The sequence below is a fragment of the Solanum dulcamara genome, chromosome 9 (assembly GCF_947179165.1).
Source record: "Solanum dulcamara chromosome 9, daSolDulc1.2, whole genome shotgun sequence".
Classification (NCBI taxonomy): domain Eukaryota; kingdom Viridiplantae; phylum Streptophyta; class Magnoliopsida; order Solanales; family Solanaceae; genus Solanum; species Solanum dulcamara.
In genome coordinates, this window is record NC_077245.1 from 73,969,698 (window position 1) to 73,988,834 (window position 19,137).

Consider the following 19,137-nt stretch of genomic DNA (forward strand, 5'->3'; position numbering starts at 1 on the left):
GTAAATAAAGTTCAGAAATAACAGTACTTTGAGCCCTAATTTAACTAATTAACAATGTATCGATTCACTCTATATTAATATATTGATTCATTCTATATATGTTGTATTAGAGTGAACAAACAACAAATACAATGTGAATTGATATACTAATACAGAGCGAATCAAAACAAAGAAAAAAGATAAAACTCAAATTCTAAAAATGAAATCCTCTATAGATCGATCTACAACTCTCGCTAAGTTTTTTGAAACTCTAGTTATTTCGAATAAAAATACAGGTTATATGTTTGCTCGGGTAATTTTCCCTATAATAATAGTCAGACAAGTTTTTCATATATGGTTTCAAAATACCGTTGCTTAATCTAACGGCCTAAATACAAAATGCATGCCATCTCTCTCTTCTCCTATTTGCTCTCCCCGCCATTTCTCCCCTCCGAGAAATCACCATTTTTCTTCTTCCATGCCCCCGAACCCTAGCTTTCTCTCACTATTTCATCCCCAAATTCAACTTCTCATTATCAGCTGCAAAATCCACACACTTGTGATGGTCCTTGATGAAAATGTGCAGTCAGAAATGGCAGAAAAACAATGCCTTCGTTCGGATCTTCGCCAATTTTTTGTTTTTTTTCATCATCTCGGTGAATCAAATCGCGGCACAGCAGAAGCAGCAGCAGCCGAGCGGTAATCCCGGGACGAATCAGCAATTGACTCAGCTCCTTTATAGCAGTTTTAGCAATTTCACTGCCTTGTTTGATCCTGCCGTTACCGATGAATTGAAGTTCTGCATCGAAGATGTGTAAGCTCATTTTCTCGATTTCTCTGCAGCATGCGTTTTTTTGTCAATTTTTGTGCCGATTCAATGTTGTCAATCTGTTATGATAGATTAATCGAATACTTTTGCTTTAAAGCATTGGGGAATTACAGAGCAAATTCACTCTATCTTTGAGCAAATTACAAAGTCTATCGATGCTACCCTAATATTGCAAAAACCTTTCTAGAACAAACTTTAATAAGGAACATGTGTTTTATTTACTTAGCATGTAAGGGAATCCCAAGCCTATTAGTTCAATTAATGAACATGACTTGTAGTAGACTTACTTTAGGCCTAATGTTCGTTAGGAGTCTTTTAATCTAGTTATTATTTGTTATGTTATTAGAAAATGCAGAGAGATTTCAGGGGTTGTTTGGTTGCTGTTAGGAAGTCAATTATTCATGTATTAAAGTAAGCATAAGGTGTACCCTGTTGGGTAGGATTTAGTTGCTACGTATAAAATTCAGCACACCAAATACGTTGTTTGGTTACGAGTTTACAATCCTGCATAACTAATACATATATAAGTTATGAGGGAATCTATGTATTATTTATGCAAGATAGAAGATGGAATAACTAAACACTGCATAATTAAATCCTGTAACTAATCCATACATCTCTGACCAACAACCAAAACAACCCTTATTAGTGTTTGAAAACCTAAATCATTGAATATTGGATTACATGACGGGTTAAATAGAATTACATGGATACTGAAGATTCTTGTAGTCAACCTAACTAGACTAAGATTTGATGCATAGGGGATCATGGAAGGGGGACGGTACGAATTGAACCCATAATAATACCTACACGTACTATTAGATTTTTAAGTCTTGGTGGTTGTATTCTTACTATCTTAGTAGTACTTTAATCTTAAATTGTTTCATAATTGAAAAAAAACCATCTCCTATCTTGCAGTAGGAAAGTATATTCTTCAATTCCTATGTCATTAAGCCAATTCGCGAAAGCTTTTCCTAAGTCTTATTTCACTTTGGTTGTTATAGTGTTGTCTTTGTCAATTCATCTAAAGAACTTTGAAAGCTAGTTTTCAGTTGACGAATTCTGATCGTGTTGTAGGGATGCTGAGTGGAACGCGGCTTTTAATTTCACCGGAAACACAGATTTTTTGACGGCATGCATTAGTCAGACAAAAGGTACCAATTGCTGGATAAGATTCTCTGAGGTTGTATATTTTCTAGTTCGAAGTTTGCTGGTCTAATTCATAATGTTCTATATGTTGTGCATCATGAAATTCAGGAACTTATGAAAAAATGTAGTGCGTAGCCTTACTTTTTCTGATAAGATAATAATATGAGTTCCTTTGGTTAGTAAACATTTGATTAGCAAGTTCGCTTTTGTGGTGATCAATTGTTAATTTCCATAAGTACTGCATTTAAGATTTGATTGCTTCTAATACCATTGACATGGTAAGATCACTCTGTAAAGCTATCTACTAATTGTTGTATTGTCTATATTTTCATATTCACAACGTCTTCGGTGGTCGAGTAGGTGATGTACTAAAGCGCTTGTGTACAGCAGCGGAGGTAAAGTTCTTTTCGCAACTTTTAACGCAAGGCGGTGGAAGAGGTAACCTGAAACCTAACAAAAATTGTAATCTATCATCATGGGCTCCTGGATGCGAGCCAGGATGGGCTTGTAGCGTTGGAGATAATCTGGTTCGCCTTAAAGATGCAAAGGAAATGCCGCCTAGAATTCTTGATTGCCAACCTTGTTGTGAAGGTTTTTTCTGTCCTCGTGGTCTCACCTGCATGATACGTAAGTATCTACAAGAATATTAGCTTTAAGTCATTGAAACCATGACCACTGTCTGAAGTAGATGTGTTCAAACAATTTGGACCAAACAACATCTCAGAGTTTCTTAATATCAAGAGATAGTGTTTCCTAACATTTTAGAATTGCTTGATATCAAGACATTGTTTCTTTTTGATCTTATTTTATTTGAGGTGATCTTTACAAATTTTTGAAGTGATGAATTGCTTCTCTGACAAACAATCACATGCACCTTTGGCATAATTTTATGGTTATTCTTTTTCATTTTTATTTGTTTTATGTTTGTTTATTCTCCTATTTTCTGGTTGAAGCCTGCCCATTAGGTGCGTATTGCCCTCTTTCAGACCTCAATGACGACTCTGGTGCATGTGACCCGTAAGTTTCACACATCTTTTGGAGTTCTTCTTATTCTTACTTGACCATATTCTTTTTGCATCCTTCAACTAATATTTCCTGCCTCAAAATATGAAGGTACCATTATCAACCTCCTCCAGGGCAGGCAAATCATAGTTGTGGTGGAGCAGATGTCTGGGCTGATGTTTTGAGTACTACTGAACTGTTTTGTTCAGCGGGATTTTACTGTCCAACTACTGCACTGAAGATTCCTTGCAATAAAGGGTATTTATATTTGTCCCAAAACCGAAGAACATGCATCTTACCGTGCTTTCTCTTCCCCCCTGCTGTTTAGGCAGCAAATAGCAAAATGTTACTTCTGCTTAACTTGGTTCATCCTTTTGCTCATATTAGAATCTCATGCTAATCCATCCTCTTATCAGACTGTTTGTTTATGCTTTAATCCAGGCATTACTGTAGAACTGGTTCTACATCTCAAACAAGTAAGTCCGCATCTCATGTAATAGTCTGTTTTGTCTCTGTATTAGGTTCTGTGTTGCTTCATATAATGGCTTATTTGATTCTTTTACATATATATATATATATATATATATATATATATATATATATAGTACTAATAAAAATGCCTGTTTGGTTTTGTTGTCTCACTTGTACCATACTTCAAAAGGAAAAAAGAAAGAGACACACTTGAAAAAAGAAATTTCCTTGGTGTGTCATAGCAGCTTGTCAGGTTCTAAGTGAAATACAAAAAAGAATACCAGGATGCAAATTCCGCATGCTGTCATATCCAATTATCTTATTTGCCTAGGCTACTAGAACTGTTAAAATATGTTAGATGGATATCCAATAATTATTACTAGAAATGAGCAGAGGATGTATCAAGATATGAACATATTGGACATCCACCTTACCAAGATTGTTATTTTGGTGGTTGGATGTGCTTCACACTCTTCTCTACTAAGAGAAAGATTTCTTTGAATTCTTTTTTATGAGATGAGACATCATATAGTTGTCATTCTACAGAGTATGTGTACTTGTAACTTGAAGATAATACCACAAGATGAAAAGTTATATTAAGTAACAACTAATTGCATGTACTTCTCAATTTCTATTTCTGGAAATATTTTCTGGTCTAAAATTGCCATCATCATCAAGTATTTATCTATTATTATGGACATGCAGGCTGCTATAAATTAGCTATTTGTGAATCACAGACAGATAATCAAAATATCACAGCTTATGGTATTATGTTTTTTGTAAGTCATCTCCTCACTCCTAGGCTGTACAAATATTGATTATCTATATAAGGTTCTACTTTTGAGATAATGTCATAATGCTCCTGGATTGTTAGCTAGTATGGCCATGCATGTCTTAAACTTTTTAGGCTTGAAGTGGGAGAAGGAAAGTGAGAAATGCACGCCAGAAAGAACTGATATGAACCCGCAAAAGAAAAGATTTGTGTTCAGCTAATGTCTTCTATTTCTTTACCGAAGGAGGAGGAAATGGGAGGGATTAGTCTGGACATAACTTCTACTCCTCTTTTTCTAATAACAGTAGAGTAATGGCTGCATAAACAACATAATTGAACCCAAAATAAGGACAGATCGCACAAGATATAACATTTACATTTCCTTCTTGTTTGATTTTCATCTGTAACAAGTCTCAACCAACCAACAAGCTTCTTTGATAACTTGCTTCTTCTTTTCATTTGAAGTTTTCTAATCTAATTAACTTCATTTCTCAGAGTTCTCAATTGATCACTGAGGAGTCTGTTTGACATTGCAAATTATCAACAATGAACGTCAAATCTAATATTCATGTTTCCTTGTAATGATCATATTCATGCTGCATTTGCTGAAACATTTGATACGCTTGCAATGGATGTCTGTTAGAGATTCACAATGTGAAAGTTTTATAAGTATGTCAATTGAACTATGTCATGCTCTTAATGAATGAGTTTACAAGTTCTCCTTAATCTGAAAAGGCTTCCCATCTTTCCTGACTTATACACTTGTTTTGTTTTTCATAGAGGCATATAATAGATATGACTTCTGTAAACTCGTCATGCTTCATCCATAACTGCCGTTTCCTTTTCTAATAGGGTGGAATCACACTTATACTTACCATTATATACAACTGTTCTGGCCAAGTGCTGAGCAGCAGGGAGAGAAAACATGCAAAGTCCAGAGAACGTGCAGCAAAAAGTGCAAGGGAGAATGTACAGGCACGTGAGAAATGGAAATCTGCTAAAGAGATTGCTCGCAAGCATGCAACTGGTCTACAATCTCAATTGTCAAGGACATTCTCCCGGAAGAAATATGTAAGTCAACAGGATCCTCAGAAGGCTCCTAGTCATGCTAGATCTCGTTCAGAAGCTGCCTTACCCCCCTTGCCCTTAGGTATGTCTCATGCCAAAGCTAAAAAGCAAACTAACCTCACAAAGATGGTGCAAGAGCTTGAAGAAAATCCTGATAGTCATGATGGTTTCAATATTGAGATTGGGGACAAAAATATGAAAAAGCCTAAGGTTGAAAAGTTGCAAACCAAGAGCCAAATCTTTAAATATGCATATGGTCAAATTGAGAAAGAAAAAGCTATGCAGGAGCAGAATAAGAATTTGACATTTTCTGGTGTCATCTCTATGGCAAGTGATATAGAGATTAGAACTAGACCTCCCATTGAAGTTTGTTTCAAAGATTTGACACTTACTTTGAAGGGGAAAAACAAACATCTATTGAGGTGTGTATCAGGGAAATTATCACCTGGCCGTGTTTCTGCTGTTATGGGTCCATCGGGTGCTGGAAAGACAACATTTCTTTCTGCATTGACTGGGAAGGCTGCTGGGTGTACCATGACTGGTGTGATTCTCATAAATGGGAAGCCTGAACCGATGCAGTCATATAAGAAAATCATTGGCTTTGTACCTCAAGACGACATAGTACACGGAAATTTAACCGTGGAGGAGAATCTTTGGTTTAGTGCTCGGTGCAGGTATGCTATTGTAGTTCTATTGGTACGAATCTAGGCATTCTTATAATATCTTTTCTGCACGGCTTCTTTTCTTTTTTTTTTAAAACTGGTAACATTAGCATTGCCTTCTTTTGCTTCATAAGTGTCATGACTTCAACCATCAGTCTACTTCTGGTGGTGACAGGTTCCAGTAGTTTGTTGTTTGGAAAGGTCATGCATTTATTTTCCTTCTTATTCTGGAGTGCTACATGCCTACCCTTATTGTCAGAAACCACTGTCTGCAAAGTATTCATGTGAGGGTCTGAAATCTCTGTGCCATCTATTATTGTCAAACACAAACTAGGCAGAGATATGACCAGCTTATACTGTCCAAAAGGAAGTTAGTTTGGTTTTTGCTACTGCTTTCACTTGTTAGCTTGCTGTTTTTTGATACTATATTCATCTGACGCTAGTCTACTCTTATTTGTTGAATCACTCTTCCAGGCTGGCAGCTGATTTGCCTAAACCTGAAAAGGTTTTAGTTGTTGAAAGAGTCATAGAGTCCCTGGGATTGCAACCTGTGAGAGATTCTCTTGTGGGGACAGTGGAGAAGCGAGGCATCTCTGGGGGTCAGAGGAAGCGAGTCAATGTTGGGCTGGAAATGGTTATGGAACCTTCTTTGCTAATCTTAGATGAACCCACTTCTGGTTTGGATAGCTCTTCATCCCAATTGTTGCTCAGAGCAACTCGTCGTGAAGCTCTTGAAGGAGTGAATGTATGCATGGTGGTGCACCAACCAAGGTGATGTTACAAATGATAGCCTCTAAGTCTTTTTGGTCTTACACTATTCATCTGCTTCCATCTGCATTCCCTGGTGGTTATCATATTGACTTTTATCTATTGCAACGTCTTTTTGTTTATCCTCGCACTCATTGAATATATCGCAATCACAAAACATATGGAATTATAACCACATAAATTTAAGTAGTTTTTCCATCAGCATAATTGATGCAATTTCGAAATTGGAAATTGAAACCCTAATTCTAAGAACAACAAATAATGATAAAGGATAGAAAGCAAGACACAAGATGAGAATTAATGGGCAACTATAGCTATATTAAAGTTACAACCTCCGATCAATTGAATCCCACAAGCACCTATACTATAAGATGAACCCTCAAGAGGAATGCTTTCCTCTTGCAAGCACTCTATCAAACAATGCCAAGCAACAAAGGTCTTAGCCTAACTCTCTCAAGAGCATCACTATTCAAGTGAATATTCATGTCATCCAAAAAAAGTCTCCCTAATAAAATGACACAGTGTAGTATTTATACTAGATTAGGTCAAGAATAAAGACTAAAATGACAAATACCCTTAATGAAACAAGGGTCTTCTTAGTCCTCTTAGGCATCAGGGCTTGTGTTTTAAGAATAGTCTCTTTGCATAAATAGCCCCTTTCTCCCTACTCCAAGTATTCTTCCAAATGGAGTCTTCTAATTCCATTTTAGCATGTTCTCGCGCTTCATGCCTTCATTTCTAGCATCCTCTAAGCATCAGAAGTAGTGAATACATCAGCTAGTTGTTCTCCTGTCTTGGAAATCAGGTTTTCTTGAATCTTCTCACGAATAAAATGACAATCAACCTTAATATGTTTAGTTCTTTCATGGTACACCGGATTTGACGCAATATGAAGAGAAGCTTGATTATCACACCAGAGTTTTGATGGTGTAGGATGCTTCGACCCAATTTCTGTTAAAAGATGATGTATCCACATAATTCACACGTAGACTGTGACATAGCTCTATACTCGAATTCTGCACTGGATCGAGATACACCACCTTTCTTCTTACTCCTCCATGACACTAGGTTCCCTCCAACAAACAATATCCCTTAGTATATCTTCTATTAATTTTGGATCCAGCCTAGTCAGCATCTGCAAAACACTCCACAGGAGTATGACCGTGATTGCTATACGATATGCCGTCCAGGAGATCCTTTCAAGTAACATAGGATCTGTTCCAAAACTTCCCAATGTTTGACCGTAGGTGCGGACATGAACTGGCTAACAACACTTATCGCTAATGCAATAGCTGGACGAGTCACAGTAAGGTAGTTTAACTTCCCAAGCAACCTTCTATATCTCTTTGGATCTTCAAAAGGATCACCATCATCTTTCATAAGATTCACATTTGGAACCATTGAAGTACTGCAAGGTTTTGCTGCCAACTTTCCAGTATCTGTAAGCAAGTCCGGAATATACTTTCTTTGAGACAGAAATTTTTTGCTTTTGTCTACTTCTACACCCAAAAAATATTCAACTGACCCAAGTCTTTTGTATGAGACCTAGTATGCAGGAAAACTTGAGAGAAGAAATACCCACACAATCAACTTCCTGTGATGACAATTGTCACGCCCCGGGAGGGTACCCTAGGCGTGGCCGGCACTCGAAAGCCATTTCTGGCCTTCAAGCGAACCACCTGGTCCAATCACACTTTCATTCATTCACATTCTATCAGCGGAAGACTCAAATCAAAAGAATACTATTCATAAATAAGGCCAAAGGCCAAACGCATCTCCAATCAACAAATAGAAACATGAAACTAGTCAAAACGAACAATTCAATATTTCCACACTCTGGTCTATGAAGCCTCTATCAATAATCCAAGAGGTGCCAATGACAAGTCCATGGCTACCAAAAATCAAAATAAGAGAAACAAATCAAAGCCATAAAAATAATCTCGGCATCCTCCGGAAACAGGGAGGACTCACCAACTAGCTGAAAGTGAGTAGATCTTCAACGGTGCGCCGGTTGATGATCTCTAGTACGTGTCTCTGCATCATGAAACGATGCAGGCCAAATGACGTCAGTACGTGGAATGTACGAGTATGTAAAATGGCCGAATGAAACAGATATCAAAGTGGAATCAAATCAACTCAGAATCTCCACACAGAAGAAGGAACAACACAATCAAGATGTCCTGAGTCTAAACAAAAATATGGTTTAGACAAGACCAATCACATACAATTCAACCCAATCCATTCCAATCTGACTCAGAGTACTATCCAAACCTATATGGGAGTTTCTCTTATCCGACAACCATCACTTATGAGCCAGTGATAGTACAACAAACCGACGTTGTTGCCACGTCCGTTCATACTTTGCCAGGGTATGAACGAATCAATCAATCATGGATCCAATCCAACCAAGTCCTATCATGTCAGGACAATATTTTTGGGGAAACATCCGACTTTAACGGTTCAATCCCCTCCTACGTTTGGCGACGTAGTTATTAGATTCGAGTTATTACTTACTCTTATCCAATTCGGTGCTCGATACTCCTCCCAAGACTCAATGCTCATAAAACTCCATCCAATCAACTCAATCAAATCATATCGACAAGTCTCATTTGGAACCTTGTCACATCATCAATTCTATCACAATCAAACCTCTCCCAATCATACCATCCGATCAATCCCAATCATATCTTTCAAGAGTAGTTTAAATATGCATTTATAACAACATACCAACCTATCCAATCGTTCCCCTATTCATTTAACAAATCTTTTGGGACTCGTCAAAACTCCAAGATTCTAAAACAACAATTCAAGATGAGCAACATATTTAAGAAAGTTAACATATTTAACATAATCAACATAGTTAAGAAAATCAACAAAATATGTTTAACCTCTCATCTCAATCAACTCATACCAACATGTAGCATATCACTTTCTTGACTCCACAATATCAACATAATAAAAAATTTAGGTTAATAGATGAAAAAGACCTAGTTGGACATAAATCTATCAATAAACTCCATTCTTATGAACAATCAATCTCAAAGAAGATGTAGGGCACATAGGTGGACTCAACCCATGCTTTGAGTAGCCTTACATACCTAGGTGAAGACTTTGAAGGAACCTTGATGTTAGGTCTTCAATGGAGAACTTGAATCCTTGAGTTTTTGAGAAGATTTCTTGTTGGAGATGAATTGAGAGAGAAGAGGATGGGATTTTGGGTTCTTTGTTGGGGCAAAAGACTGAAAATATTATCCCAAAACGTGACCAAGTTGTATATATAGGTGTTAGGAAATTTTCCCAAAATGCCCCTCCAAAATCTGGAAATCGGGACAAGTTCGCTTCAGGTCCGCGACGCAGACGTGTCGCGGACCTTTCTAGTCGACAAAATGAACTTTGGAAAAAATTCGTCAAAGTTCGCTTCAGGTCCGCGACGCGGACCTGTCGCGGACCTTTCTGTTCGACCCATCATAACTTTTGACTCCGGACTCGGAAGGAAAAATGCAATCTTGGTGGCGTTGGAAAGAAGACTCAAAGACCTTTAATTTTATGGGTCATGGCCACCCAATTCATTATATTTTAGAAGATATGGTCGTTTGAAGTTGACCCTTATACGGACTCATTCGGAAACTTAGCCAAGAGGAATTCTTTGGACTTGGCTTGGTTTTAGGGATCCCTCATGACCCTAAATCACATCTAATACACTTTAAATACTTAGGAATTGATCCTAACTCATATATGCAATTTGAAACCTTCGAGTTCAAGCCTATACGAATAAGAAGAATGGTCTGAATCTTAGCGTAGAAATTTTGAGGTGTCACAACAATGTCATCAACATATACAACAAGGAGGATACTGCAAGTTGTTGATTGCCGGTAGAAGACTGAGTGATCACATTTGCTCATTGTCATCCCAAAATCCTGTACTACTTCACTGAACTTACCAAACCAAGCCCGAGGACTCTGATTCAAGCCATACAATGACTTTTTCAAATGACAAACTTTTCCATACTCCCCCTGAACAATAAAACCAGATGGTTGCTCATGTACACTTCTTCTTGAAGATCACCATGAAGGAATGCATTCTTTATATCTAACTGATGTAAAGGAGAATTATTAGAAGCGGCTAGAGAAATGAATAAGCGGACAGAAGTGAGTTTGGCAACTGGGAGAATGTATCTGAATAATCTACTCCATACATCTGAGCATACCCTTTAGCCACAAGTCTGGCCTTAAGTCTTGCTACAGACCCATCTGAATTAACTTTAACTGTGAAGACCTTCTTACATCCCACTGATTTCTTTCCCTTGGGTAAATCCACCAAATCCTATGTGTGATTTTCCTCTAAGGCATGTATTTCATCAAGCATTGCATCAGACCATCCAGGATGATTTAAAGCATCCTTCACTGTTTTGGGTACGGAGATGGAGTCTAGAGAAGCAATCAAAGATCTAGATGTAGAAGATAAGTGGCCATAGGACACAAAATTTGCAATGGAATATGTGGATGTGCAACTACGTGACCCTTTGCGAAGAGCAATAGGGAGGTCAAAATCTTTCGGAGGAGCAGGCTAATCTGATGACAAAGGGACTGGTGTAGGATATCATTGGACTCTTGCCTCCTCGAGCAAATTTGAACAATTAGCGGTCTTCCTACACAGATGGAGCAGGAACTGACGGTACAATAGTCGATTGGTCTTCTATCAAAACACGAGTGACTTGATAACATAAGCACTCATCTTCCTCCCTCTGACTTGAAGAAATAGGAGGTGCATAGAAGAACGGTATAGTCTCTGAAAATACAACATCAGTTGACACCATATATTTTCCAAGTTCAATAGAATAACATCGATATCCCTTTTGAAGGCAAGAATAGCCCAGAAAAACACACTTTAATGCCTTGGGATCCAACTTGGTAACAAATGATTGAACATCTCGAACATAACATGTGCTTCCAAACACCTTCCGTTCCACCGTAAATAGAGATTTGTTTGGAAAAAGAACACTGTAAGGCACATTACCAGCAAGCACAGTAGATGGCATGGGATTACTAAGAAAACAAGCTGTAGAGACCGCATCTGCCCAAAACTGTTTCGAAACCTTCATTTGAAACAAAAGTTCCCGAGCTGTCTCAAGTAGATGTCTATTTTCCCTCTCAGCCACTCCATTTTGAGAGGGTGTATCAACACATGAAGACTGATGGAGGATACTGTGTTGTCTCATGTACGACTAAAATAATTCTGACATATATTCTTTAGCATTGTCGCTCCTTGAATACGTACCGACGCATTGAATTGAGTTTTGACTTCAGCAGAAAAGGCACAAAAGTGAGTAAACACTTCTGAGCCATTCTTCATAAAATAAATCCAACAACAACAACCCAGTGAAATCCCACATCGTGGGGTCTGGGGAGGGTAAAGTGTACGCAGACCTGACTCCTACCAATGTAGGACGACTGTTTCCGAAAGACCCTCGGCTCAATAGAAGCATAGAAAAAGGTCAGACAAGAATATTAGAGTAAATAAGTAGATAACGAAAACGGTCCAAACAATAGTATAATCAAAGCACAAAAAACAGTAGATATTATTAGATAATAACATAAATACCATAAATACCATAAATAGCATAAATCAGAGTACAAGAAATCATAGTGCGTTAATACGCCTACGAAAAAGGGGGAATAAAGCCACTAAGTACTAGCCTTCTACCCTAATGTGTGTCCTCCACACCCTCCTATCTAAGGTCATATCCTCGGTAAGTCGTAAATGCGCCATGTCCTGTCTGATCACCTCTCCCCAATATTTCTTCGGCCTACCCCTACCTCTTTTGAAACCATCCATGGCCAACCTCTAAATAAATCCAAGTCATCCAAAAGAAATCATCCACAAAAGTGACAAAATATTTATGTCCAGTTTTGGAAACTACAGGACAAGGTCCCCAAACATCAGAACGAACTAACTCAAAAGCCGACTCAGCCCGCTTATTAACCCTTGGACTTAATAAGCTGCGATGATGTTTTGCAAATCGACATGACTCACATTCCAATGAAGAAATATTCTGAAACTGAGGACGTAGCTTCTTTAACACAGGTAAAGAAAGATGTCCCAATCGACAATGTGCTTCAAATGGAGACACAACACTAGAGCAAGCAATAGACGGAGACTCCCATTCATCAAGGATGTAGAGATCATCATATACATGTCCTTTACCAATAACCCGATTCATCTTAAGATCACGAAACAAATAATAATCGTGAAAGAACGAAATATAACAATTAAGATCTCTTGTCACTTTGCTAACAGAAATCAAATTAAAGGAGAACTTTGGTAAACTCAATATTGATGACAGGGTAATAAAGGAGGTTGGTTTCACAGTCCCAGATCCAATACTATTACAAGTTGATCCATCAGCTATAGTAACGGGAGAGGGAGCTGTGTGATTGAAAGCTAGAAAATACATTAGGATTACCTGTCATGTGATTTGTTGCACCTGAATCAATCACCCATTTATTGAAGATGTGATAAGACATGTTTTATGTGCTTCAGTAAAGGCATTAACCGAAGTGACTTCCTTCGACAATTTCTGATCCGAGAGAATTTAGCAAACTCTTCGGTTGAAACCATGATAGTAGGACTAGGCGTCGCTGCAAGATTGGTAAGATTATCCGACATATTCAAATTGAAAGTATTCATCCACAGAAACCAATTTAAACTTCAGAACTACTGTTTCGAGAAAAATCAAACCAGCTTCGAGCAAAAATTTGCTATTGAACCAGTTGTCGCGGAAATATATGATATAATAAAAAGAGTGATGAAAACAAAAAAGAATTGTCTAGATAGTTTTGATGTACAAGCAGGAGGGGTGCTATCAACTTCGAAACAAAGGTATAAAAAAAAACTCTCTATGGCCTCATCTCCTTACAGTCAAGTGGCTTTCAGCTCCTCGTTTTGAGACATTATGGCTTAGGGGTCAACCCCAGTAACAAAGAAGGAATCCATAAAAACTTAGGATCCGACATCATGATACAATACTACCCTCATGATTAGACCATGTCCCTGAGATTTGATAATCAACTCTCTACTTCTTCTTAAGTTCTTCTTAGAGGTCATAAGCATTAAGTGAAACTAAGACTAGCAGTCGCAGAAGAGTTAAAATTTAGTCTAGCTGGTGATCAGAAAACCTAAAACACAGTGGCCAAGCACTTCTATCAAAAATCAGACCGATTGTTTCTTGAATTCATATGAATTGTCTCATCTAAAGATTTAAGTTGTTAGAGAGGGGTATTTCTTATTAAATATTTATTTCTTTATTGTCGTCAATATGCCACCTCAAATGCAGACTTGATTCATCTTTTGGGACCAAGTTCGTGGAAGTCTAAATGGCAATGCAACTCAAACTCAGGACCTCTTCTTGCTCTGTTTACACACCATCCTGTTTCAGAAAAACTTTTGACTCTGGTTCTCAGCTTCAAAAATTCCTTGGTTTCTTGTCCATGGTAGGTTAGAAGTAACATAACTCCCTCCGTTTCCAATTTAGGTGTCTTACTTTCCTTTTTGGTGTGTATATTGATTAAGAATGTCAGCTTTCTTATTTAGTATGTTTGGAAGTTTTTAAGTCCAATATTCTCATTTTACTATTAATGACACTCCCTTAGAGGAATGACATGTCTTGTTTAATATCACAAGATTCAAAGGGTACTTTTGGCATGTTATACACACCTTTAAGACCACAAAATTCAAAAGTTCCATTATATTCTTAAACTTTGTGCCGATTCAAACTAGAACACACAAAATAAAACGGAAGGAGTAACATACTTTATAGTTAGATTTTCTGAAGATTGAAACTTGTATTGAATAATAATAAAACTTTTGTGTTAAAATGTGTAAATGAAGTACTGTATAATTGCAAATGCATGAATTATTAGATGCTTGTATTTGGGAAAGGGGGTAACTATTTTGTCAGATCATTATACATGTATAAAATAGGTACGTATTAAAGAATACATATTAAATACTTATGTGTGATAGTTAATTTAAGTAAGTCAAGAGATCCTTTTGAAAAATTAAAAACATTTGAGAGTCATGCATTCAAACTCTGCAGAGAGAACTTACCACGTGTGAGAAGTGAAAACAAGAGCTTTATTCAACCTGCAAAGTTATAGGATGTGACTTGTGAGCAAGATAGGAAAAGCCTTCTTGACTTGCCCAAGGATCTGAGTGTTGCTCAAATCCAGATTTTTGTAGCAGAAAACCAGAAAATAGCCAAGGCTTTAATACATCTACATGCTTCTATATCAGAAGCAATTTTTGAGGAAATTATGTCTTGTACGACTCCCAAAAAAATATGAGAAATTGCAAATATAAGATCAAGAGTCAGAAAAGACAAAAACATGATAAATCATTAACCTTAAGGGACAACTAGAGAACTTAAGAATGGAGGAAACTTAGGATGTAAAAATACTCAAACAAGTTGATGAAATTTGTGAATCAAATTCGAACCTTAGGAGAGGATCTTCCAGAATAAAGGATTGTACTGAAGATTGGCTAAACCGAACCGATATGGAAGGAAAACAACCACATTTGGGATGTTGACAAAGTCTCATTTTGGTTCTATGTAATATATTAAGGAAAATTATCTTTTCTAAAATGATTAACCGAATCTCTTACAATTGATGCCCTATGTCAATAATCACTTCCTTTTGCAGCTATACTTTGTTCAGAATGTTTGATGATTTGATACTTCTAGCCAAGGGTGGCCTTACAGTATATCATGGACCAGTAAAGACAGTTGAAGAGTACTTTGCAGGCATTGGAATAACTGTACCTGATCGCGTTAATCCTCCTGATCATTTCATTGATATTTTAGAAGGAATTTATAAACTCCCGAGCACAGGATTGAGCTATAAAGATCTTCCCCTTAGATGGATGCTTCATAATGGTTACCCCATACCACCAGACATGCTAGATTCTTCTGGATCAAGAGCATCTTCGGTCGGAGAAAATTCAGCTGATGGAGCGAGTCCCGCAACTGTTACCTCCGATCAATCTGTAGACCTGTGGGCAGATGTCAAATCCAATGTTGAACAGAAGAAGGACCGCATGCGATTCAACTTTTTGGCATGGACGGACTTGTCCAATCGGAAAACCCCTGGTGTATTGCTTCAATATAAGTATTTCCTTGGAAGGTAATAATAAATTTCTCTCCTTGTATACCTTCTAATTATTGTTCAAGATGCATGTGCATATATAAGGTTCTCTCCTTTTCAGTTGTATACCTTCTAATTATTGCTCAAGATGTGTGTGTGTGTGTTTATTTTGTGCTTGCAATCCTATAATCAAATGTTTGGAATTTCTCCGCTGTACTTTTTCTTTTATATAGTTAGACTACAGATAGAAGTAAATTTTTATTAGAATGACCAACTGAGAAGCTTCTGCGGACATTTAGGGGAAAGTATTCATGTGACAGTTCATGAGGAAAAATGTGTGCCCAGTTTCTTTATTTGATTTAGAAATGTTTTTGAGTTTGCATTTGTTTTGATGGCTGGCATCTATGATACTTCATATTGTCAGAGTCGGCAAGCAGCGATTGCGTGAAGCTAGGATACAAGCAGTTGATTTTCTTATTCTATTACTTGCTGGACTCTGTTTGGGAACAGTTGCTGAAGTGAGTGATGAAACCTTTGGATTCATGGGGTATCTTTACACCGTCATTGCAGTTCGTAAGTTCAAAACCTCAGAAAAGTGTATATACTTCAGTTTTTTTATCTTTATTAAGAGAATTGAAGACTTAAAAGACAATTGATTATTTTTATTTGCAAATTTAGGAGAAAAAATTCTCAATTTTAAAATCAGATTTTTGAACTTCTTTCCATAGACATGCTAAAATAAAATCATGATTAATATTCATGAAGTTAATCCCTATGTATCACTTGTAATTTCGTTTATTTCTTAGTGCTAACAATTTGTCGATGTTTGTAATGGTAATGAGTTGCGCGCAGATCTGAGATTAGCATACTGTGCATCTGATCATGTAAAACTTTCTGGTATGAACTGAAAAACTAGTGTCAAGTAAAAATAATGAAATTAATTGCAGTTGTTGTCTTTGACCCTCCTTATTGTTTGTAGTCACTCGTTAAAGTAAGAATAATAAATCTCAAAGAAGCAAAGCATCTCAGAAAAGGAGACAGTACAATAGAAATGGAGAAGTTAAAAGTAAAGAGATGTTACAGCATTTTTCACACCCAGCCCAGAAATTCTCTTCCAAATTATAAGTTTAGAACAAGAATATGAATTATGGTTTAGCATGGTTTCCTTGGGAGAATGACATCTATTTTAAAGAAAACTGTGGAGATGTCGGAAAATATGTATTTTGGTTTGTCATCTTTTGATGGTTTTCTGAACCTATAGGAAAAAATTGTTACTGGCAATCTTCATATATCTTCATTACCTTTTTTCTTTACTTTACCTTAGTTCTAATCTTCCAAAATGTTTTCCAGCTCTTCTCACAAAGATTGCGGCTTTGAGATCATTTTCTCTAGATAAATTACACTACTGGAGAGAGAGTGCATCTGGCATGAGCGGTTTGGCATATTTTATGGCTAAGGATACAATTGACCATATCAATACTATTATAAAGCCTGCAGTTTATCTATCAATGTTCTACTTCTTCAACAATCCAAGATCTTCGATTTTGGATAATTATCTCGTCTTGCTTTGTGTTGTATATTGTGTTACTGGGATAGCTTATGCACTTGCCATCTACTTTGAACCTGGTCAAGCTCAACTGGTGTGTATTCGGAACTTTGATCATGCAATACGTATCAACTCCAACCGTTATCCTCTATTGCCATGATTCTCTACTAACAAACTATCTGTCTTTCAGTGGTCGGTGTTGCTACCAGTTGTTTTGACCCTCGTAGCAAGCAAGGACAGTAGCTCATTCACGGGGAAATTAGGAGATTATATCTATTCAAAGTGGGCCTTGGAAGCATTCATAATTGCAAATGCTAAAAGGTCTGGTGAATCCTTCTCCATTATGTCTAAATTCTTCTTGCATTATGGCTAACCTTGCTAACAAATACTGGCTGAAATTTTGAACAAACATACCCAGTGTAATACAACAAGTGGGGCCTGGGAGGATAGATTGTACGTAGACCTAGCCCCTACTATGTGTAGGTAGAGAGGTTGTTTCAAATAGACCCTTGGTTTAAGGAAAGCATAATATCACGACATTTATGGAAACATAAGCAGCAGCAACAACATGATAGAAAACCAAAACATACGTGACAACAAGTAGTAATAGAAAACTAGGAATGAGAAATACAAAAATAATAAAAAAGTAAATACCAAAAATAATACTAATACTAAGATACCGCGCATAGAGGGAGCTTAGTGCACCAGGCTGCCATCTTTACTAATGGTAAGGAAAAACAAAATGTTAAACCACTTACTACTAGCGTTATACCCTAATCATTAGCCATCATTAGTTGAATATCAAATGCACCTCATATTTTGGGATTTAAGACGTCATATGTTTGTCCATTCATTCCAGGGTAAATTTTAATTCTTTTGTTTCTCTTCATCTTTGTTTTCCCGGCCTTTAGGTACTCTGGGGTGTGGCTGATCACAAGATGTGGTTTACTTAGGAAAAAGGGCTATGCGCTTGATCATTGGTACCCTTGCTTACTAAAACTCATCCTTCTTGGTGCTATCAGTCGCTGCATAGCCTTTTTCTTGTTGATAACTTTCCAGAAAAAATAAGTCTTGTTTGTTGCTGTCTTGCTTCATCACTTGGTATACAAGGACTAATGCCAGTTTACAGAGTCAAAACCATGACGAAAATGTTGGGAAGCCTCAAAAAGTTGGGTCCCTTGTGAAGATTATTGTACATAACCTTGATATGATTCTTGCCAAAAATGTAAATTACTCGAAACAGATAGTATATGGCAGCAGGAGTCAATTAAACAGGTTAAATGATTCTTTCATCTTTAGGTGAAAAATCAAGTGTAACATGTGCTAATAGTAGTTCCTCTAGGAGATTGATGCTACCTGGTTCCTGAACCTCGTGATGTAGCCTTGAACCTCGAGAGAAATAACCGAGAATGTCTGTCCCGTCTTCATGAAGTTGACAAGAATATGACTGGGAGTACACTTCAGAAATTGGAGGGTATACCCAAATGTTGATAAAATATCAGGATAATATTAATGTCAAATTATGTAAATGGTTATGCAGCCAAATGTGATCATGCCAACTTGTTGACAGCATAAATTAAGTTTTGAGTAGACAGTATATCTTTTTTGTTCACAAAATTATCTCATGTTCTCTTCTTTTTTTTTTGATTGGTTAACTTATCTCATGTCTTATGGATAAGCAAAGAGGGAAAATTTTGCAAGCCTGCACCCTTCTCATCAGGTTCAGCTGGCAATGAGGGATTGTGTTTGTG

The 19,137-nt window shown here is 37.1% G+C and overlaps 1 protein-coding gene across 1 annotated transcript; it reads left to right on the forward strand.

The window, feature by feature from the left end:
* The first annotated feature begins 310 nt into the window (after nt 1–310).
* LOC129904551 (ABC transporter G family member 28) lies at nt 311–18,989 on the forward strand. Its single transcript, XM_055980110.1, has 14 exons — nt 311–793; nt 1,886–1,962; nt 2,318–2,584; nt 2,911–2,974; nt 3,071–3,217; nt 3,401–3,435; nt 4,136–4,209; nt 5,055–5,944; nt 6,407–6,703; nt 15,400–15,879; nt 16,265–16,413; nt 17,191–17,480; nt 17,577–17,707; nt 18,298–18,989. The coding sequence occupies exons 1-14, from the start codon at nt 552–554 to the stop codon at nt 18,452–18,454; spliced, it is 3,300 nt and encodes a 1,099-aa protein (XP_055836085.1). The 5' UTR covers nt 311–551; the 3' UTR covers nt 18,455–18,989.
* The last annotated feature ends 148 nt before the right edge of the window (nt 18,990–19,137 follow it).